This window comes from Bos indicus x Bos taurus, unplaced genomic scaffold (assembly GCF_003369695.1).
Source record: "Bos indicus x Bos taurus breed Angus x Brahman F1 hybrid unplaced genomic scaffold, Bos_hybrid_MaternalHap_v2.0 tig00000990_arrow_arrow_obj, whole genome shotgun sequence".
NCBI lineage: Eukaryota > Metazoa > Chordata > Mammalia > Artiodactyla > Bovidae > Bos > Bos indicus x Bos taurus.
The window spans coordinates 22,643-46,242 of NW_020867342.1; the positions used below are offsets into that span (position 1 = coordinate 22,643).

Here is a 23,600-nt window from a genome sequence, read left to right on the forward strand (position 1 = left end):
GATCTAATCTTACTACATTGTGGTCAGAAAAGACGCTTTGAATTTACCAAGGCTAGATTTATGGCCCAGGATTTGTTCTATCCTGGAGAAGGTTCTGTGTGCACTTGAGAAAAAGGTGAAATTCATTGTTTTGGGGTGAAATGTCCTATATATATCAATAGGTCTAACTAGTCTATTGTATCATTTAAAGTTTGTGTTTCCTTGTTAATTTTCTGTTTAGTTGACCTATCCATAGGTGTGAGTGGGGTATTAAAGTCTCCCACTATTATTGTGCTATTGTTATTTCCCCTTTCATACTTGTTAGCATTTGTCTTACATATTGTGGTGCTCCTATGTTGGGTCCATATATATTTATAATTATTATATCTTCTTCTTGGATTGATCCTTTGATCATTATGTAGTGTCCATCTTTGTTTCTTTTCACAGCCTTTGTTTTAAAGTCTATTTTATCTGATATGAGTACTGCTCCTCCTGCTTTCTTTTGGTCTCTATTTGTGTGGAATATCTTTTTCCGGTCCTTCACTTTCAGTCTGTATGTGTCCCTTGTTTTGAGGTGGGTCTCTTGTAGACAACATATATAGGGGTCTTGTTTTTGTATCCATTCAGCCAGTCTTTGTCTTTTGTTTGGGGCATTCAACCCATTTACATTTAAGGTAATTATTGATAAGTATCATCCTGTTGCCATTTACTTTATTGTTTTAGGTTTGAGTTTATACTCCCCTTTTGTGTTTCCTGTCTAGAGAATATCCTTTAGCATTTGTTGGAGAGCTGGTTTGGTGGTGCTGAATTCTCTCAGCTTTTGCTTATCTGTAAAGGTTTTGATTTCTCCTTCATATTTGAATGAGATCCTTGCTGGGTACAGTAATCTGGGCTGTAGGTATTTTCTTTCATCACTTTAAGTATGTTCTGCCATTTCCTCCTGGCCTGAAGAGTTTCTACTGAAAGATCAGCTGTTATCCTTATGGGAATCCCCTTGTGTGTTATTTGTTGTTTTTCCTTTGTTGCTTTTAATATTTGTTCTTTGTGTTTGATCTTTGTTAACTTGATTAATATGTATCTTGGGGTGTTTTCACCTTGGGTTTGTCCTGTTTGGGACTCTCTGGGTTTCTTGGACTTGGGTGATTATTTCCTTCCCCATTTTACGGAAGTTTTCAACTATTATCTCCTCAAGTATTTTCTCATGGTCTTTCTTTTTGTCTTCTTCTTCTGGGACTCCTATGATTCGGATGTTGGGGCGTTTAACATTGTCCCAGAGGTCTCTGAGATTGTCCTCATTTCTTTTAATTCATTTTCTTCTTTCCTCTGATTCATTTATTTCTACCATTCTATCTTCTACTTCACTAATCCTATCTTCTGCCTCTGTTATTCTACTATTTGTTCCCTCCAGAGTGTTTTTGATCTCATTTATTGCATTATTCAGGAGAAAGCAATGGCACCCCACTCCAGTACTCTTGCCTGGAGAATCCTGTGGATGGAGGAGCCTGGTGGGCTGCAGTCCATGGGGTCGCTAAGAGTCGGACACGACTGAGCGACTTCACTTTCACTTTTCACTTTCATGCATTGGAGAAGGAAATGGCAACCCACTCCAGTGTTCTGGCCTGGAGAATCCCAGGGACGGGGGAGCCTGGTGGGCTGCCATCTATGGGGTCACACAGAGTCGGGCACGACTGAAGCGATTTAGCAGCAGCAGCATTGCATTATTCATTATGTATTGACTCTTTTTTAATTTCTTCTAGGTCTTTGTTAAACCTTTCTTGCATCTTCTCAATCCTTGTCTCCAGGCTATTTACCTGTGATTCCATTTTGTTTTCAAGATTTTGGATCATTTTCGCTATTATTATTCGGAATTCTTTATCAGGTAGGTTCACTATCTCTTCCTCTTTTGTTTGGTTTGGTGGGCATTTATCCTGTTCCTTACCTGCTGGGTATTCCTCTGTCTCTTCATCTTGTTTATATTGCTGTTTGGGGTGGCCTCTGTATTCTGGCAGTTTGTGGAGTTCTCTTTATTGTGGAGTTTCCTAGCTGTGGGTGGGGTTGTACAGATGGCTTATCAAGTTTTCCTGGTTAGGGAATCTTGTGTCGGTGTTCTGGTGGGTGGAGCTGGATTTCTTCTCTCTGGAGTGCAATGAAGCGTCCAGTAATGAGTTATGAGATGTAAATGGGTTTGGAGTGACTTTGGGCAGCCTGTATATTGAAGCTCAGGGCTATGTTCCTGTGTTGCTGGAGAATTTGCATGGTATGTCTTGCTCTGGAACTTGTTGGCCCTTGGGTGGTGCTTGTAGGTATGGAAGCATTTGATGAGCTCCTGTCAATTAATGTTCCCTGGAGTCAGGGGTTCTCTGGTGTTCTCAGGATTTGGACTTAAGCCTCCTGCTTCTGGTTTTCAGTCTTATTTTTACAGTAGCCTCAAGACTTCCCCATCTCCTTTCAAAGACAATGGGCTGCTTTTCTGAGTGCCTGCTGTCTTCTGCTGGCATTCCAAAATTGTTTTGTGGAATTTCCTCAGCGTTCAAATGTTCTTTTGATGAATTTGTGGGGGAGAAAGTGCTCTCCCTGTCCTATTCCTCCACCATCTTAGGACCGCCTCCTTGGAATGAGGAGTTGATTCTTATGGATAAGCTCAAAAGTGGTTTCCTGAGATGGAACCTACTCCCAGTGCAGATGCCTCTAACGTTGTTGAAATGACAACAAAGGATTTAGAACATTACATAAACTCAGTTGATAAAGTAGCAGCAGGAGTATTTGAGAGGACTGACTTCCCTGGTGGCTCAGATGGTAAAGCGTCTGTCTACATTGTGGGAGACCCAGGTTCAATCCCTGAGTCAGGAAGATCCCCTGGAGAAGGAAATGGCAATCCACTCCAGTACTATTGCCTGGAAAATCCCATGGACAGAGGAGCTTGGTAGGCTACAGTCCATGGGGTCGCAAAGAGTTGGACACGACTGAGCAACTTCACTAGTGACTTCTCTAGTGACTGATTTTGAAAGATGTTCTACTGTGGGTAAAATGCTATCAAATAGGTCTATATAATACAGAAAAATCATTCATGAAAGGAAGACTCAATCAATGTGGCAAATTCCTTTGTGGTCTTATCTTAAGAAACTCCACAGCTGACCCCAACTCTAGGAACCAACCACCACCCTGATAAGTCAGCAGTCATCAATATCAAGGCCAGACACTCCACCAGCAAAAAGATTACAACTTGCTGAAGGTTCAGATGATGGCTGCTTTTTTTTTTCAGTAATAAAGTTGAAGGGAAAGAGCAAATTAGCCAAGATGGCATGGTCAGGCTCTCTCGTCCCATGGCCTCTCACTCTTGCCCTACGATTTGTAAATGATTATGTAATAGCTGAGATCACTTTTAGCACTGCCCATGAGGTGCTCCCTTGGTCATGGGCTACCTTGTGTGGTACGCCTGTATGAGTTTCACCATGAAAACCCTGGCTGATGCAGCACTGAGGCTACACTGGAATGACATCATGATTATGTTATTCAAGGTTATGTTATGGTTCTGTTATGGCTACATTATGGTTATGTTGTGGCTGCTGCTATGGCTGCTGCATCAGCCAGGAGAGAGGTTGTGTTATGGCTGCTGTTCCAGCCAGGAGAGAATAAATGTGTCTGTACTTCTTATAGCTCCTCGAATCTCCTTCCAGCCTTGTAGCTTCTGCCTTGCCTACCCTGGGTTCAGCAAACAGTCAAACAGTATGAACAGAAGACAACTGGCATCACGAACAGGATGAGCAATACAAAAGTGTTTTTCAATTAAGGTATGCACATTGTTTTTGTAGACATACTGCTATTGCACACTTAATAGACTATAGTAGAGGGCAAATATAACTTTTATATGCACTGGGAAACCAAAAAATTCATGTGACTTCCTTTACTGTGGTATCTGCTTTATTGTGGAGGTCGGAAACTGAACTTGCAATACTTCTCAAGTCTGCCTATGTACGTGTAATGCTTATTTGTTTTGTAGTAGTATTAGTAGAAAGAAAAAAGCCTTTTTGAGTATCTGTTACAATGTTATCATGCTGATTTACTCATATGAATTATTAGCCCTATCAATCTTTGCATAGATTAAAAAAAAAACTCGAGGCTCAGTGATAAAAAGAGCCATCTTTATGGCACCATTAACAGGCCATGGAACAAGGGTTCAAATCTAGGTAGGTTGACACAGCCAATGGAGGCCTCCATCAATAAAGCCTGGAAATACAAAACTCACTTAACTACATAAATAGTAGCAGAGTCAGGTCAAACAAGCCAATTTACTCCTACTTTGGATGTCAAAATCAAGAGTTGTTCAAAATAAATGACTCCATTCCATCTACAGTAAAGGACTTACACAAAGTGCTTCTGCTACTCTTACTGCATGTTGAAACCTTTGCAAAGGCACTTCTTTGCAAAAGAAGCTTAGGAGTAAAGAGATGCTCTCCAACACCATGCTGATTGCAGAGTGGCAGTTGTCAAGGTAAAGGCAAGAAATGGGTTTTTTTTAAAAAAGTACTTTAAAATCAGAATATAGGTTGTCTATGATAAATAGTCAAGGAATGGGAGATAAAGATGGGAAGGAAAATTTCACTGTATAACTTTTTATATTTTCTGATTTTTGAGTCACGGGAATACAGTTACATATTCAAACAATTACACTCTAGGAAACTAGTCTAAAAGTCAACTCTAATCAAGTGTTCAAGCTACTGTATGTAACGAGACTGGTTACATAGTCTTGTAACAAAAGACTAACAAAACCCGAGTAAACAAAGTCCTTTCACTTCAATTATGTTTATTCCCCACACTATGAAAGTTCTCTCAAAACAGTCAAATTTTTCAGGTAAAGTCACTGTTTCATTCTAAATAACTTAAGAAAAACCTTTATAGTGGCTGGACTAGGAGGCCAGTGAAATGAGAATGATTTAGTCATTTATTTAAATCTATTTGCTGAAATCCCTCTAAAAGATAGTCCACCTGTGTCGAACACCAATGCCAGTTTATCCCTGGATCCACGTACCTTTAGGAAGAGCAGGTTTCATGGCCATCCTGCCCACCAGGCATTCTTTCAGCATGGATTCATAGTTGACCCAACGATGAACCTGGCATGGGAGAAAAGTAATATAAAAGCAACATGACTCCAACTCCATGAGATGCTACCATTTTTTTTCTGATCAAAACTAGACATTCTTACACTGCTCTGAAAAACTAAAAAGCAGATTCAATTAGCCAACAAAGGAGGGACAGAATGAGAGCATATGCAGGGATGGTTTAGAAAAATGTTCTCCAAGTGTCATCCGTAGACCTCTGGAGAATCCCGATGCCCAGATACCCATAAGGTCTTGACTAGTGTCAATACTGCGTTGGTTACAATGTTCATTTGGGTTTTTCCATAATGTCTTATGGGAAAACCTGAATGAACTTTTTGGCCAATTCAGTAACACTAAGATGTTATTTACCTTTTTCACTGTGTTAACATCTGCAACAGTTTTTGAAAAAGCAATGTGGGTAAAACCGCATCTTAGCATATAGCAAGGCAGTGGCCTCAACCATGATATTCTTTACCACCACAGACTCATGGGGGTGGAGGGAATTGGTTTCATTTGAGAATATCCTTCCTGAGGTAGGAAAAAAAAACGTTCTTAAACCTGAACCCTTGGTTTCAGGACTTTATTTATACGCTGTGTGACAAATGGGAAGTTCTCAAAAACACTTATGCTGCTAAGTAAGATGGTTTCCCTGAGGAAAAACATTTAGGCAATTGTTTGATTTGCATATCAAACTGTTTTTTCTTGAAAGGATGTTTATACGTAAAAGAAAATGCATGACTTATAAACTAGTTACTCGGACTTGGGTATCTAATAGACATTTTCTTCAAAATGAACAGAGTGAAACTGTCATCTCAAGGAAAACAACTAACAGTATTTGTTGCCAGACTTAAAAATGGGAATTAAATTTAAACAATCTTTCTGGAGGACATATTCTCAATATACACTAAAAATCTTAAAATATGCAACTCTTCTATTTAGTAATTCTGGAATTTACCTGGGAAAATATTTACATATACAGAAATATCCAGGCACCAGGACACTCATCATAGCACTATTTATATTAGCAAAATATTGGGAACAACCTAAAAGACCAATTGTAAAAGATCATAACAGAAAATCATAATATATTATTCAATAAATGCTATATAATAATTAAAATAATCAGGTCAAATAATACCATCATCAGAATCTTTATGTACGTTTCCTGAATATATAAATTTACACTAAAATAGAAAATATGTAAAAATTATATATGTAATTATAAATGGGCAATCACTAATAGAAATTTAAATTTTATTTACCAAATATTTATAGAGTATCCAGTTATGTGTAAAGTACCATCTCTGGGGCTATGTAGAATTTTAAGATAGATGAAGGAAAAAGATATTCAAAGAGGCAAAGGTACAGGATTTGTCAAAGCTAGCGATTCGCTCAAAGCACTTCAGTTTGCTCAAAGCAAGGTCCATGTTGAGAATATTTACCTTGATACATTACTTTTAGGCCCTCAAAAGCCAGACTAATGACCTTAAATGTATTATACTGTGTGAAATGGACTATCTCCTGCCACATTAATAAACAAGGATGAAACAGCCATCAGAGACTTCAGGCCTTCAAATGTGCATTTCTGAGCCTGGAGGGCCCCCAAAAGAGAGAACAATGCCTGCAATGAAGCAGCTGTTAGCTGAGGAACTTAAGGCTGTCACAGTCATCAGCCGTTACATCCCTCCCATGTAAGCCAGTGAGCCCAGGTTCAGTTCAGTTCAGTTCAGTCCCTCAGTCGTGTCTGACCCTTTGCGACTCCATGAACTGCAGCACACCAGGCCTCGCTGTCCAGCAGCAAACCCGGAGTTCACTCAAACTCACGTCCAGCGAGTTGGTGATGCCATCCAGCCATCTCATCTGCTGTCGTCCCCTTCTCCTCTTGTCCCCAATCCCTCTCAGCATCAGAGTCTTTTTCAATGAGTCAACTCTTCGCATAAGGTGGCCAAAGTATTGGAGTTTCAGCTTTAGCATCATTCCTTCCAAAGAAATCCCAGGGCTGATCTCCTTCAGAATGGACTGATTGGATCTCCTTGCAGTCCAAGGGACTCTCAAGAGTCTTCTTCAACACCACAGTTCAACATAATCAATTCTTCAGCACTCAGCTTTCTTCACAGTCCAACTCTCACATCCATACATGACCACAGGAAAAACCATAGCCTTGACTAGACGGACATTTGTTGGCAAAGTAATGTCTCTGCTTTTCAATATCCTATCTAGGTTGGTCATAACTTTCCTTCCAAGGAGTAAGCATCTTTTAATTTTATGGCTGCAATCGCCATCTACAGTGATTTTGGAGCCCCCAAAAATAAAGTCTGCCACTGTTTCCACTGTTTCCCATCTATTTCCCATGAAGTGATGGGACCAGATGCCATGATCTTCGTTTTCTGAAGGTTGAGCTTTAAGCCAACTTTTTCACTCTCCACTTTCACCTTCATCAAGAGGCTTTTTAGTTCCTCTTCACTTTCTGCCACAAGGTGGTGTCATCTGCATATCTGAGGTTATTGATATTTCTCCCGGCAATCTTGATTCCAGCCTGTGCTTCTTCCAGCCCAGCGTTTCTCATGATGTACTCTGTTGCTGCTGCTGCTAAGTCACTTCAGTCATGTCTGACTCTGTGTGACCCCATAGACGGCAGCCCACCAGGCTCCACCGTCCCTGGGATTCTCCAGGCAAGAACACTGGAGTGGGTTGCCATTTCCTTCTCCAATGTAGGAAAGTGAAAAGTGAAAGTGAAATCGCTCAGTCATGTCCGACTCCTAGCAACCCCATAGAATGCAGCCCACCAGGCTCCTCTGTCCATTGGATTTTCCAGGCAAGAGTACTGGAGTGGGGTGCCATTGCCTTCTCCGATGATGTACTTTACATTAAGTTAAATAAGCAGGGTCACAATATACAGCCTTGACGTACTCCTTTTCCTTTTTGGAACCAGTCTGTGTTCCATGTCCAGTTCTAACTGTTGCTTCCTGACCTGCATACAGGTTTCTCAAGAGGCAGGTCAGGTGGTCTGGTATTTCCATCTCTTTCAGAATTTTCCACAGTTTCTTGTGATCCACACAGTCAAAGGCTTTGGCATAGTCAATAAAGCAGAAATAGATGTTTTTCTGGAACTCTCTTGCTTTTTCCATGATCCAGCAGATGTTGGCAATTTGATCTCTGGTTCCTCTGCCCTTTCTAAAACCAGCTTGAACATCTGGAAGTTCATGGTTCACGTACTGCTGAAGCCTGGCTTGAAGAATTTTTAGCATTACTTTCCCAGCGTGTGAGATGAGTGCAATTGTGTGGTAGTTTGAGCATTCTTTGGCATTTCCTTTCTTTGGGATTGGAATGAAAACTGACCTTTTCCAGTTCTGTGGCCACTGTTGAGTTTTCCAAATTTGCTGGTGTATTGAGTGCAGCAATTTCACACCATCATCTTTCAGGATTTGGAATAGTTCAACTGGAATTCTATCACCTCCACTAGCTTTGTTCATAGTGATGATTTCTAAGGCCCACTTGACTTCACATTCCAGGATGTCTGGCTCTAGGTGAGTGATCACACCATCGTGATTATCTTGGTCGTGAAAATCTTTTTGTACAGTTCTTCTGTGTATTCTTGCCACCTTTTCTTAATATCTTCTTCTTCTGTTAGGTCCATACCATTTCTGTCCTTTATCGAGCCCATCTTTGCATGAAATGTTCCCTTGGTATCTCTAATTTTCTTGAAGAGATCTCTAGTTTTTCCCATTCTGTTGTTTTCCTCTATTTCTTTGCATTGATCACTGAGGAAGGTTTTCTTATCTCTCCTTGCTATTCTTTGGAACTCTGCATTCAGATGCTTTATGTTTCCTTTATGTTTTGCTTTTCACTTTTCTTCTTTTCACAGCTATTTGTAAGGCCTCCTCAGACAGCCATTTTGGTTTTTTGCATTTCTTTTCCATGGGGATGGTCTTGATCCTTGTCTCCTGTACAATGTCATGAACCTCCATCTCAGGCACTCTATCTATCAGATCTAGTCCCTTAAATCTATTTCTCACTTTCACTGTATAATCATAAGGGATTTGATTTAGGTCATACCTGAATGGTCTAGTGGTTGTCCCTACTTTCTTCAATTTTAGTCTGACTTTGGCAATAAGGAGTTCATGATCTGAGCCACAGTCAGATCCCGGTCTTGTTTTTGCTGACTGTATAGAGCTTCTCCATCTTTGGCTGCGAAGAATATAATCAATCTGATTTCGGTGTTGACCATATGGTGATGTCCATGTGTAGAGTCTTCTCTTGTGTTGTTGGAAGAGGGTGTTTGCTATGACCTGTGCGTTCTCTCGGCAAAACTCTATTAGCCTTTGCCCTGCTTCATTTCATATTCCAAGGCCAAATTTGCCTGTTACTCCAGGTGTTTCTTGACTTCCTACTTTTGCATTCCAGTCCCCCATAATGAAAAGGACATCTTTTTTGGGTGTTAGTTCTAAAAGGGAATTAAAAAAGGAGAATACTTGCTATCGGGCTACAGCCACTCTCTACAGATGAGGGATAGGGGATGTAAAAACAGATGGGTGCAGGATGCTGGCCCTAGATAGCTAAGAAACACTTCACTGAAGGAAATTATTTCAGTAAGCCCTGAAGCTAGTATCTTCCATGTTGCTCAGTTGTGTCCAGCTCTTTGTGACCCCATGGACTGCAGCACGCCAGGACTCCCTGTTCTTCACTATCTCCTGGAGCTTGCTCAAACTCATGTCCATCGAGTCGGTGATGCCATCCAATCATCTCATCCTCTGTCATTCCCATCTCCTCCTGCCCTCAATCTTTCCCAGCATCAGAGTCTTTTCCAATGAGTCAGTGCTTTGCATTAGGTGGCCAAAGTACTGAAGCTTCATCCTCAGCATCAGTCCTTCCAGTGAATATTCAGGATTGATGGGTTTGATCTCCTTGCCGTCCAAGGGACTCTCAAGAGTCTTCTCCAATACCACAGTTCAAAAGCATCAATTCTTTGGCGTTCAGCCTTCTTTATAGTTCAACTGTCACATCCATACATGATTACAGGGACCTTTGTCAGCAAAGTAATGTCTCTGCTTTTTAATACACTGTCTAGGTTGGTCCCAGCTTGTCCATGGAACAAGTGTCTTTTAATTTTGTGTCTGCATTCACCATCTGCAGTGATTTTGGAGTCCAAGGAAATAAAGTCTGTCATTGTCCCATGTATAGAAGAGTGCTAAATTTCTTAGTTTGAGATATCTGGCTTTCCTTAATTAACAATAATCTTTCATGTTCAGACTATCTGCCCCCTTTGCTGCACACTTCTATAAAATCTGACTCCTTCCCTGCCTCCTTGCAGCTACTTGAGATGCTGCCTCCGGGAATGAAGTCCTAAGAACTCTCACTTTTCAGGTTGTGACTATTTTCAGTCAACAACTGCCAATGGTGAGCCTCCGAGAGCTGCAGAGCAAGGTTCTAAGACAACTGTCTCTGAGAATACTACTTTAGTTGTCATGTTATCTAAATGGTACTGAAGGTAAAGGTATCAGGGCAGTATTAAAATACTCGGGTGAGAGAGGGTGGTGATGACCTGACTAGAGGCAGTGGGGAAAGAGAAAAGGTGCAATATTTAAAGACAGAATCACAGAATTTTACCAGAAATTGGATACTGGGACACCTTTGTTACCAAGAATGTTGCCCCAGAATCATAACCCTGCCCATCCCTCATGTGGAAACTAACTACCCTTATCTGAGTTTCTGGCCCAATTAGAAAAGGACGAAGCTGCTCCTAAAGAACTTTCTAAAGAATTGGTTAGAACCAACTAGGCCCAAATGGCAAAAGACCTGCTGACCTCCAGTGGACTGAGCCCTCTTTATACATTCACTGTAATACATTAGCATGCTAAGGGACACATCCCCCAGTGCCACAACAGCTGACAATTGCCATGACATCAACCAGAAGAACCCAAAAAAACAAGTGAAAAGGAGTGTTGCCTCATTCTGGATCCAAACCACACCCCTGTCTCAGAAAAGTCATTAATATTCCTCCCACTCTTTATCAAATTCCCTCCATTTTACCTCAACCTTCTGTATATATGGTGTCTCAGCCTGAGCAGGGTCAAGAAATTGATCCGCGAACTAGTTCTTGCTTCTCCATCCTTTGATCACTGAATAAAGCTTGTGCTGTTGCAGTCTCAACACTGGTTTTGTCATTGGTTGTATGAATCTGAGCAAAAAAAGAACCTCCCTGGTTGAGACAAGGGGTCTCGGCCTAGGCTAACACTCGGGCACAAGTCCAGGTGACTGATTCGGTAACACAACGAGAGAGGGCAAAGACTACTCAAGTGGTTTCAAGTTCTCATTTCCAGAAACAGGAAACAGAGGAGGGAAAAAGGGAAGAAGAATATGAGTTGATGTTATCTGAGGGTGCAGTAAGCTCAAGTATCAACAGGTTATCACACTGTCCATCCAACAACTGGAGATACTAAACAAGTAATCAGGAGTGAGAAAAAAAACTAGACAGAAGTCTGACAGTAAAGAGATTACTTAACATTCTTTGTACAACTCAAATACTAAATTTTAAAGATACAAGAAGTTTCACTATCGTTTCTAAAATATAAAGTTTCATTCTGTGAGGAAAAGTCATAAATAAGGGGAATGCAGCAATCTGGTAACTAGTGTGGACAAAGAATGCAGCCTGCCATTTTAATAAACAAGGATCTTGTAGCCATAAAGCGATCAATCACGACAGCTGCCTGCTATCATGCCCTAAGGAGAATTCAGGCTTCTCTGGCGGCTCAGTCGGTAAAGAATCCATGTGAAATACAGGAGACCTGGGTTGGGAAGATCCCCTGGAGAAGGAGATGGCAGCCCAGTCCAGCACTGCCTGGGGAATGCCATGGGCAGAGGAGCCCGGTGGGCTACAGTCCATAGGAGCAGCAAGAGAGTTGGACGTGACTTAGTGACTAAACCATCACCACCCACCAAGGAGAATTCAGGACGGAGAAAAAGAGGATACTGGCTCTAGAGAGTTAAGGTGACATCAAAGGAGTAATTGATCTTCCTATACATAGAAAAACACTAAAATCATTAACTTGAGAGGTTTTCTTTTTGTGATTAGTAATAATCTTTTGATATTCAATTGATGTTTTTTTTTTTTTCCCAGCAAAATTTCCTATAAATCCTGGTTTCTCCCTTATCTCTTTGGGAACACCTTCTCAAAGCTATCTGACAGGCTGCTTCTGGACTATAGTTCTCAATAATGCCCCGAGTGCATTTTTTTTTTTTTGGTCAACAAAAGGATTGTAGAACTTGCTAAAGAACTTAACAATACAGTAGTTCTTATGATTTCCCCCCAACAAGCTTAAATAAGGTCCTTACAATCACATGACACTAAGAAATATAAACAGGACTAGATGTTACTGGAAATTCATCTACGGCAGAGTACATTCAGCCATCAAGAGGTTACAGGAGCCAACTAAAAACGGTCTCTTGCCATCTGCCTCTACAAACCTGAAGTTATCAGCCACTGCAGCCACTGACCTTCAACATACCCTGAAAGGAATTCAGGGCACAGATCAAGAATGAGACACTCTGTGTTCCGGTAAAAACTGGCAAAAAGGGCCTTCACAGAGTTAGACGATTTCAAGAGAAGATTTTATGAGCCTAAATTCTTACATCTTCTCACACTTAGGAAGCATTAAAATCACTAAGAGTGACATCTGCTCTTTGTGACTAACAGCAAGCCTCTGCCGAAATATGAGCTTGACTACATGTACCCCACTTCACTAAAAACATACAACCTCTCCCGCAACCCCATTGGAGCAGTTTCTCAGAGCTCTCTGAAATGCTGTCTCCCAGACTACAGCTCTCATTTTGCCACCAATAAAACTTAATCACAATTCTCACACTGTTTTGTTTGTTTTTTCCAGTTGACACACAGGAGAGATGAAAATCTGGTAGATAAATTTTCCTGGCAAATGTTCCCAAACAGTTTTCTATTTCACTTGCATTGTTAGCAGATAACCAATACCAAATTACAATGGGAATTTACCTTAAATTAGCAATAAGAGCCTCCCAAGGAGAATCCTAGTATCACTGATAAGCAAAAATGACTTTTTTCCAAGCCAGTAAAAACATTAATAGCAAATGATATTTGGCTATTTAAGCAGGTGCGTGTAAGTACATTAAAATACAAAACAAATTGTATTTCTGGTAGCCTGGTAAAAAAATAAATCTCCAAATGGATGAGAACATAAAAGGAACAGAAATTAAATTTCATTTGTTCAGAAGACAACTCTAAAAATCACTCAACTGGTTCAGGTATCTCAACTGGTAAAGTCCAGTACTACAACATGGTTATTAATCATCACTAAAATACAAAATAAAGCATTTGTCAGATGAAGGCAAATTTCTATTCCTAATTCATAGGCAAATTAAATGAGCAGTTGCTATTTATGAGCATCTTCCCACACTTCAAAATTCAAGCCAACATATCTGAAATTTATGCCACTATTTTCTTTCTCTCTATCACTGCCACACTACTGAACCTAAGAGTGTGGTCCCAACTAGGATAGAATGATCACTTTTAGCACCTTACCTGATCAAAAAGGTCAGTGCCATCTGATCCTGCTGCTCTCATAAGTTCATCTTCTCCACCAGGATGATACTCCATATATGGGCTGACATTATAAACAAAGCCTACATCAAATAAGGAGAAATAATACCCTAAATGAACTTCTTAAAAACTGTACAAAGTAGATGTTTTAATAAATTTTTCCAAATACCTCCCACTCAACAAACCGTTACTCAGAAGTATTAAGGATATAAAGGGTCTGAGGTTTCACCATACTTGCAAGCTAACAAGTTAGGCTGCTGGTTTCATGGGTCCTGACAGAAAACACGAGACTCCTAGGTTAGAGACAAAGGATAGCTGAGTACTTACATCAGCAGCAGTAACTAGAAAATTTGGCACCTACGTAAGTTTCCCAAGCCCCAGTTCCCACAGAGCTTTGTGAAGAGGGCCGGATAAGCAGCTGTACACTCAACGTGCTGCATGATGGAAAAGGAACCTTGAGCATAGGAAGCCCCGAACCTTTTATAAGGGGCAGTAAATACACCTGCCCTTTGTTCTGGAGGCAGACATGATCTCTGTTTATACTGAACAGTAAACAAATCTCTCCTTTCTTTGCTCTAGAAGGAAACACTACCTGTACCACTGAAGGATGATCACCATGCAAAAATTTCTGAAAAGGGGGCTAGAATAAGACAGAGTCAGTGCCTCGGCTTGCAAGATGTGCAAAAGACCTATAAGAGAACTGCCTCCCAACACACACAAAAAATCATGCAACACTGAATTTAATATTTTAAAAGTTCTCTCTCTTCCCATCCCTCTCCCCCAACCTCTCTCTCTCATATTATCACATCATCCTCTATTGCCCTGGCAGGAGAATCTGATGAAAAAGAATGGAGCTGTCATCCATAAATCGATCATCTCAGCAAAGGATGAGAGATGGGGACTGGGTCACTGAGGCACACTCTGTGAAAGCAAGCAGTTCTTTTCTGCACTTGTTCAAGGAACCAAGATTACTGTTTAAATCTTAGGAATTCTTTCATCTTCCCCAAATACTTATTTCATCTGTTCATATATTTAACTATATTTTTGTTAGGAAACCATTGACAGAAACATTCCTGCCATGGCCAGGCATGATAATAACCGCTTGAGTGTTATCTCACAACATAGAACCCAGAACTGACAAAACTGCTGCCAGCTGGAAGAATTCAGGAGAGAGCATAAGGGGTAAGGAGACACCCACCTGCCAACCTTCCAGAAACCCTTGCACTGGAAACCATCTTGACTGAGAGATGCAATCACAGGCACAAGTAAGATGATTGGCCAGAGACAAGCTGGAAAACTAACCTTATTATTATAAAACCTGAGACTGTGAGCCACATGGCAGAGCAGTCCTCCTGGGTTCTCTCACCCTGCTCTCTCCTGCCCAGGTTCCCCTTTCCAATGACGTCTTTTGCTCTATCAGTACATGTATCTCCTTGGACGATTCATTCCCAAGTGTTATACAAGAGTCCACTCCTGGACCCTGGAAGGAGTCCACCTTCTGGTACATTTTCATCTTTTAAGAAGAAGGAAGAATAGAAGTAACAAATAGAGGAGAAGAGCTCACTGAATAGCCTTCCCAAGGAAGTGAACTTCTTTTAATCCTTTATTTGAAAACTAGATAGTAGACAAACCTAGCCTTTCAAGACACCTCAAGAGTGCAAGGAGAACAACTGGTTTTCTTATTTCCAGGACTAATCCTTCTTTATGTAATGACTTCCATGAATTTAAATAAACTCAGATAATTTAAGATGTTCATCCTATATAATCACCTTTGAAGGGAAGTAGTTAAATTTCAAACCCAAGAAGGGTACTGCAGTTTCCCCACCAATTTAATTTTGGAAAATAACCAGCCAGTCTGAATTGCTTTATAAAATTACTTAAAGGAAATTTAGGCAACAAAAAGAGGTAAATTCACAAATCTCTCTTTCAACAGTCCTCCAAATAAGTCAGGAAAATGGGGGTAGGGGGGAAACTGGTAGAGCACCCTCCTCTCTCCTTCCCCATAAACCTTTCCCAGCCAATTTAGAAGGAATTTTTGCTATTGTTTAATGCTCCAAAGTCCCACAGACCACAAATGTCTGAAGTAATGATTCAGTTCAGTTCAGTCGCTCAGTCATGTCTGACTCTTTGTGACCCCATGAATCACAGCACACCAGGCCTCCCTGTCCATCACCAACTCCCGGAGTTCACTCAGACTCGCGTCCATCAAGTCAGTGAAGCCATCCAGCCATCTCATCCTCTGTCATCCCCTTCTCCTGCCCCCAGTCCCTCCCAGCATCAGAGTCTTTTCCAATGAGTCAACTCTTCGCATGAGGTGGCCAAAGTACTGGAGTTTCAGCTTCAGCATCATTCCTTCCAAAGAAATCCCAGGGCTGATCTCTTTCAGAATGGACTGGTTGGATCTCCTTGCAGTCCAAGGAAGTAATGATTAGGATCAGAGTTATTCCCAATAGGTTTTTAAAGACAGAGAATGCATTCCAAACATTCAGAGTTCTAGTGTTTCTCAGGAACATGAAATCTATAACACACGATCATCTAATCTTCTGATGGAAATCCATGTGTTTCAGCAACAGCAGAGAGATGACCAGGCAGTTTAACAGCTGTCCCTGATCAGCACAGAGAGCCTTGTATCTCCCACATGTGTTCTTGACTGCTTCCCAGTTCTTTAGATCAACCCTCATCATCTCATAATCTACCCTCCTTTTTGATGGACTCCAGACCTGAAGAACTTCTCATCCCCTTCAAATGGACAAAACTAGGAATGCTTATAAAATCCCTCACTGTGTGGAATTAAAGCCCAAGAAATGTTAGATCCAACCACATTTGGCAGTATTAGTAATTTGCTAATTATGAGACTTTCAAACCTGTCCTAAAATGCATCTCCCCTGGTTCAGAGACTCTCTTCCCTCTTTTTCTTCTTCCCTCTTATCTCTTTCCATTTTTTTTTTTTTCAAAAGCATTTCCTACCAACTAAAACTTGGACCCCTGACTGGCAGAAGAAAACAGTCACAAAGAACCTAGCTTTATGCTTTTCCTTCATGCTTTACTGTATTCTATTTACACCATGGGCTTCCCAGATGGCTCAGCAGTAAAGAATCTGCCTGCCACTGCAGGCAGTGCAAAAGACTTGGGTTCAATCCCTGGGTCAGGAAGATCCCCTGGAGGAGTAAATGGCAACCCACTCCAGTATTCTTGCCTGAAAAATCCCATGGACAGAAGAGCCAGGCAGGCTATAGTCCATAGGGTTGCCAAGAGTCAGACACGACTTAGCAACTAAACAATAACAAATCTGCACCCTGCATGACTTTTAAATAGCACTTTCTAAAGTGCAAGATTTGTCTCCCATGAGTTCTTACCACTTGACTTTTAGAATTTTGCAACTTTCTAAATTTTAAAATGACATAATGTCTTTCTAAAGCTCTATTTTTTTGTTCAGGTGTGGCAGATTTACACAGCTGACTGCCCTCTAACTATAAATGAATAGTATTTATGGACCCCAAGATACAATCTCATTAATGCTAGGCTACTAATAAATTTTGCAAAACCTAAATCCTAATAATAACATTAAGAACAAGGATGGGTAGGAAGGGATTCATGAAACATCAATCCCAAATGGTGCGAAACTCGGCTGAGACCAAGATCCTCTAGTCATAGCCCAACGGTTGCTTTTAGATTATTTACACGGATGACTTTCAGTGGTAGAGGGAGATTTAAGGAGGCTACTTACTGACTTACCTACCTGTCTATCCCCTCCTTTGTGCTGAGATTTTATTTTTTGTATTTTGTTTTTTTAAACCCCAACCAGGAGTAGATAGAAGAAATGGACTGGCTGACTACTGTGAAGAACAGCAACTTAATTTCACAACATATACACATACCAAAGCATAATGTTGTACACCCTAAACTAACACAATATTATAGGTCAAATCTCAGTGAAGCTGGGGGAGAAAAAAAGAGGAGGAGGAGTCACTTACTAAAACTAAATCAGTTCCATTGGGAACATATACTTCATATACTTTAATGTTTAAATATACCAATAAAAATGCCATAGCAACATTCAGGGGGTACATTTTATAGCTCATTCAGCCTAGCAGAGCTGCAGTGCAATTGGAAGCACACTCAGAAAAACAGCTACACTGACCTCTTTAGGCAATGCACTGGCAGTATCTGTTCTAACATTTTCAAACGAAATTATCTTGTTTATGTTATATATCTGGAACTCTGAGCTCTCACATAAGTTTCTAGAATAAAACCTAGCCACTTCAAAATTATCAAATCAATCACAGAATGACAGTCTTTACAACTTATTGACCAGAGATGTATTAATATGTCTTTTGTTAGCTGAACGTTATTGATGGGAGACATTTCAATATCATTTCAGGTATAACCTGAATACTGATGTTGCCATTTTACATGCAAAGAGCTCTTCCATCTTAGCAAACACTGCCTCTGGTTTTTCATGTACATTTAAATTTGTGGTAATTTAAACCCCAACTGCTACTATGGGCGTCTTACCATAATACTTTAATTTCAAGCTTGTGTAAGTTTGTGTGTACAAATTTTAAAAAGTGTAACAGAAAACATACCAGTTGCCAAACCTAACAATATTACTATGACTAAGCAATTAAAAGTGATCCTGAAGTTCCTAGGAGCTAAGGATAAAAGAGATACTAGTTATAGAAGTCTCATGATTTGATCTTAAAAAGTTTTAAAATGGAAACAAACAGAGACTCATCAGTTCTTTAAAGGGGAGACTCCCTTCAAGCTTTTGATACTGATACTGTGAAAAATTATGAGTCCCTATATAGGGGTCACGGACCATATAATACATACCACAATTTAACAAAATGCAGAAACATTCTTCAGGGAGCAATTCTCCCATCCTCCCTGGCCCTGGGTAATCACAAAGGTACTTTCTGTCTCTTTAGACTCACGTACTTTGGGCATTTTACATAAGTGGAATCACACAATATGTCATCTTTTGTGTTTACCTTCTGTCATTTAGTATACTGTTTTCAACATTCATCCATGCTGGCGCACGTATCAGTACTTCATTCCTTTTTATGGCTGAATCATAGTCCATGTATGGATGGATCACATTTTATTTATCCACCCATCAGCTCAGGAACACTTAAGTTGTTTCCACTTTTTAGCTATGATGAATAATGCTGCTATGAACATTTGTGTACATGTCTTTATGTGGACATATATTTGTATTTCTCTTGAGTATATACATTGGATTGAATTTCTTGGGTCATATGGCAATCTGTGTTCAACTGCCAGATCATCTTCTGCTCTCTGCAGCAATGGGTGAAGTTTCTAGTTCCAGAGAGCTCTTTTTTTAGTCACTTCTCCAACTCTGGTTAGAGAGGAAAAGTGTTTTGCCACCTAGAGAACCTGAATCACACCTCATATCTCAAATAACTGAACTCAGAACTGGAATTCAGCATGCTTCAAACTATTCTTAACTCCTAGTTCTAGACGACAGAGAACAATGTAAGACTCAAGTGATGTATTATATCTATTAATCTATCTCCCAGAGGAGGCTCTCACAATTTTTCAGGTTGGGTAACAATATATGTGAACCCTTTACAGCCCACCAATGAGGAGGGAACTGTATCCCCATGGCTCAGGCCACACACTGTAACTGATAATGTTTCATTTTTTCTTTGTTCTATAAGTCAGGGAGTTTCAAAGTACAGTTGAGGGGCTCCCCCACAGCTCAAGACTCTTTCAGTGGTCCAAGATCAAAACTTTTTCAAAGTGAAACTAAGATGCTGCCTGCCTTTCTAAAAATCTCGTTCTTTCACAAGCGCATAAGATTAAAAACAGAAGGGGATGTCAGAATATAGTTGTCACCTACAAGCCATACATTAAAGATATCTGCCAACATGTGAAACAATGCCACTTATTCACTATGTTTGTTTTGGAAACAGTTATTTTCATGAAAATATTATTATTTATGATAATATACAGTAAATTTATTTTTTTATTAAATTAAGAAATTCTTTCAATTTCTAAATATCAATAGATATGAACATCATAAACAAAGTTCTTTGGGGTCCTCAATAATTTTAAAGGAGTAAAGGATCTTAAAACCAAAAAGTCTGAGAACTGCTACTAAGGAAAAGTGGTATTTTTATAATTAGATTTTAAAATAATTTTGTTTTAAAATTCAAAAACAAATGTAACTCCAAAGCCCCACATTACATCCATCCAACAAAAATTTATTTAATGTTTATCACACATGTACAAACTATTATGACACTATACTGTGATATGCCTATGTATTACACTAATCACCACCGTTCATTTTTTTGGCTCTAAAATAAATGAAGGAAAAAGGTGTGTTCACATAGTAAAATATGGCATATTTCATTGTATTCAATGCACAGCTCCATTTTTTGCAAGTATTGTGACTACTCTGCCATCTTGTGTTCAGTAAAGAAACTGCACATTATTTTCATTATTTTATTTTAGAGATAAAATAATGAAACTATTTTTTAAATTTCAATTTATTATTTTAATTGGAGGCTAATTACTTTACAATATTGTATTGGTTCTGCCATACATCAACATGAATCCGCCACAGGCGTACACGTGTTCCCCATCCTGAACCCCTGGGCCCAGGTTTGACTAGGGGGTCAAACCTGGGCCCAGGGAATGAAAGCACCAAGTCCTAACCATTGGACCTTCATGGAATTCCACATATTTACTTTTCACATAGTATAGTTCTCCTACACATTTACATTCAACTCTTGTCTTTTATATTCAAAGCATATCTCGCATCATGTAGTTGGGTCTTGATACACATATACACACAGAAAATCTCTTTCATTAAAAATTTACATTTACACTTAATTACTGATGTGACTGAATTTAGAGCTACCATCTTATTAGCCTCTCTCCCCAGACCCAAGTTTTCTTTTTTTTTTTTTCCCTCCAAGTTTTCTGTTTGTGTCTCTATTCCTCTTTCAGAGACTTCTTTTGGGCTAACCAAATATTTTTCTAGAATTGCATTTTATTTCATCTATGGGTTTTTAATATACCTCTTAGCACTATATTTTAAGAGACTGTTGTAGGCATTCAGTTCAGTTTCAGTCGCTCAGTCGTGTCCGACTCTTTGCGACCCCATGAATCACAGCACGCCAGGCCTCCCTGTCCATCACCAACTCCCGGAGTTCACTCAAACCCATGTCTATCGAGTCGGTGATGCCATCCAGCCATCTCATCCTCTGTCGTCACCTTCTCCTCCTGCCCCAATCCCTCCCAGCATCAGAGTCTTTTCCAATGAGTCAACTCTTCGCATGAGGTGGCCAAAGGACTGGAGTTTCAGCTTTAGCATCATTCCTTCCAAAGAACACCCAGGGCTGATCTCCTTTAGAATGGACTGGTTGGATCTCCTTGCAGTCCAACGGACTCTCAAGAGTCTTCTCCAACACCACAGTTCAAAAGCATCAATTCTTCCCCGCTCAGCTTTCTTCACAGTCCAACTCTCACATCCATACATGACCACTGGAAAAACCATAGCCTTGACTAGAAGGACCTTTGTTGGCAAAGTAATGTCTCTGATTTTCAATATGCTATCTAGGTTGGTCATAACTTTTCTTCCAAGGAGTAAGTGTCTTTTACTTTCATGGCTGCAGTCACCATCTGCAGTGATTTTGGAGCCCCAAAAATAAAGTCTGACACTGTTTCCACTGTTTCCCCATCTTATTTCCCATGAAGCGATGGGACCAGATGCCATGATCTTTGTTTTCTGAATGTTGAGCTTTAAGCCAACTTTTTTCACTCTCCTCTTTCACTCTCATCAAGAGGCTTTTAGTTCCTCTTCACTTTCTGATTTACTTACAATATATATCCTTAAGCTTAACTAGTTTACTTCAGTTAATGTTGTAACCCCTTCACATGTAATATAAGAACCATTTACCACACTCCCATTCCTGCACTTTAAGGAGCTCTACAACACAATGTTATAGTTTTTGCTTGAAAACGTCATGTATATTTTAAAAGATAAGGGGACAAAAGACTAATCCTTGTTTCCTCACATAGTTACTATCTCCTAAAGATCTGAGTTTCCATCTGGTATCATTAGCCTTTAACCTGATGGATTTCCGTTAGAGCTCCTTGTAGTATAGGTCTGCTGATACTAAATTCTTAGTTTTTGTTTATCCAAAAAAGTTCATCTTTATTTCATTTGTATCTTTAAAGTAGCTTTAATGATACAGAATTTAGAGTTGATGGTTTTTTGGTTTTTTTTTTTTTTAAATCTTCAGCAATCTTTTTTTATAGGGTCCAGCTGTTTTACTTCTGGTATTTTCAAGATTTCTCTTTATCTTTGGCTTCAGCAGTCTGAATATAACATGCCCCTATGTGATTTTCTTTGTATTGATCATGAATGGATTTGTCATGCTTCGCTTCTCTGGTGGGCTCAGCTGGTCAAGAATCCACATGCAATGTGGAGATCTGGGTTCAACTCCTGGTTGGGAAGAGATACCCCTGAAGAAGGGAAAGGCTACCCACTCCAGTATTCTGGCCTGGAGAATTCCGTGGGCTGTACAGTCTATGGAGTCGAAATGCATTGGACACGGACTGAGCAATTTTCACTTTTCTTTCATTTTGAATTGATAATTTTATGGCCTTTCACCAATTTTGGCCAATATTTCTTTAAATACTTTTCTGTACCATCTCCCATTCCCTTCCTTCTGGAATTGCCAATAAACATATATTAGACATTTTTATTTTATCTCAGAGGTCCCTGAGCCTCCATTCATTTTTACTTTGGGTCATTTTCCTTTCTGTTCTACAGACTGGATAATTCCTATTAATCTATCTGCAAGTTCACTAAGCTTCCTTTTGTTAGTTCCACTCTGCTATAAGCCTATTTTGATAAATGTTTTGCTTCATATATAGCACTTCTCAGGTCTACATTCCCATTTTTATAGTCTATTTGTTCATTATGAAAAATGATGAGACTTTCTGAGATTTCATATTTGTTCATTTATTATATAATCTATGTTGCTCTACTTCCTTGAGTATTGTCATAATAGGTACTTTAAAATCCTTGTGAACTAAATTCAACATATGGGTCACCTCAGGGTCAATCTCAAAGAGTTGTCCTTTTCCTTGAGCATGTCTAGAAACTCTGGATTATATTCTGGTCATTGTAAATAATATGTTGTAGAAAATCTGGATTCTGTCACATTCCTCCAAAGATTATTGCCTATTTTAATAGGCATTTAACTTGACTGGAGTCAAACTCCAAACTCTTGTTTCCCTGTGGGAGGGAATGAAAACTAAAACCTCTGTTCAATCCTTTTAGCCTTAGTTAGGCTGCCCAGAGTTTGTCCATATGCAAGATTTAGACAGCTTATACTCCTCTCTGGATCATTTTTTCTGTATTCCTCATTTTTCAGTTAGTGCAAATGCTACAAATTGTGTCATCTAGTTCTTTAAGCCAGCCAAATTCTGGATTCTGTCACATTTCTCCAAAGGTTATTGACTATTTCAGCAGGCATTTAACTTGACTGGAGTCAAACTCCAAACTCTTCAAGCCAAGACTGGGGGTCTACATCTAAATTTTAGTCACCCTTCACAGTACCAAACTGGGCATGACCTCAAGTTAAATGCCATAAGAAAATGGCAATTCACCCAGTGATAATTCCTTCTTACAAGTACAGATGAACCTTACCCTCTAGTTCTGTCTGCTTTTGGTTGCTCACCAGTGTTTTTTTTGATAGCTTTTTTTTTTTAATATGTTGTCCTGAGTTTATCGTTGGTATCTGCAGGACTGTTAGCCCAAAGGAGTTAATCAGCTTGTAACAAGAGCAGAACTCTGCACATTATTTTAGAAAACTAGGCAATTAACTTGCTACTTTCACTCGAGACAAATGGAAAGAAAGTAATGAAAGACCACATTGATTTTCTAATGATTAAAAGTAAATCATTTGGCC

General features: G+C 39.7%; 1 protein-coding gene across 2 annotated transcripts in view; it reads right to left on the reverse strand.

The window, feature by feature from the left end:
- The window catches only part of LOC113888687 (cytochrome b5 reductase 4-like), a 32,488-nt gene extending 18,719 nt beyond the window's left edge, over positions 1-13,769 (reverse strand). The window contains exons 1-2 of one of the 2 annotated variants that reach the window (XM_027535716.1): positions 13,630-13,769; positions 5,009-5,090 (exon numbers count right to left, since the gene is read on the reverse strand). In XM_027535716.1, coding sequence (XP_027391517.1) covers positions 5,009-5,090; positions 13,630-13,704 — 157 coding nt within the window. In that variant the 5' untranslated portion in view covers positions 13,705-13,769. The remainder of the gene's footprint in view (positions 1-5,008; positions 5,091-13,629) is intronic. The other variant, XM_027535715.1, reaches the window with a different exon arrangement.
- Between the last annotated feature and the right edge of the window lie 9,831 nt (positions 13,770-23,600).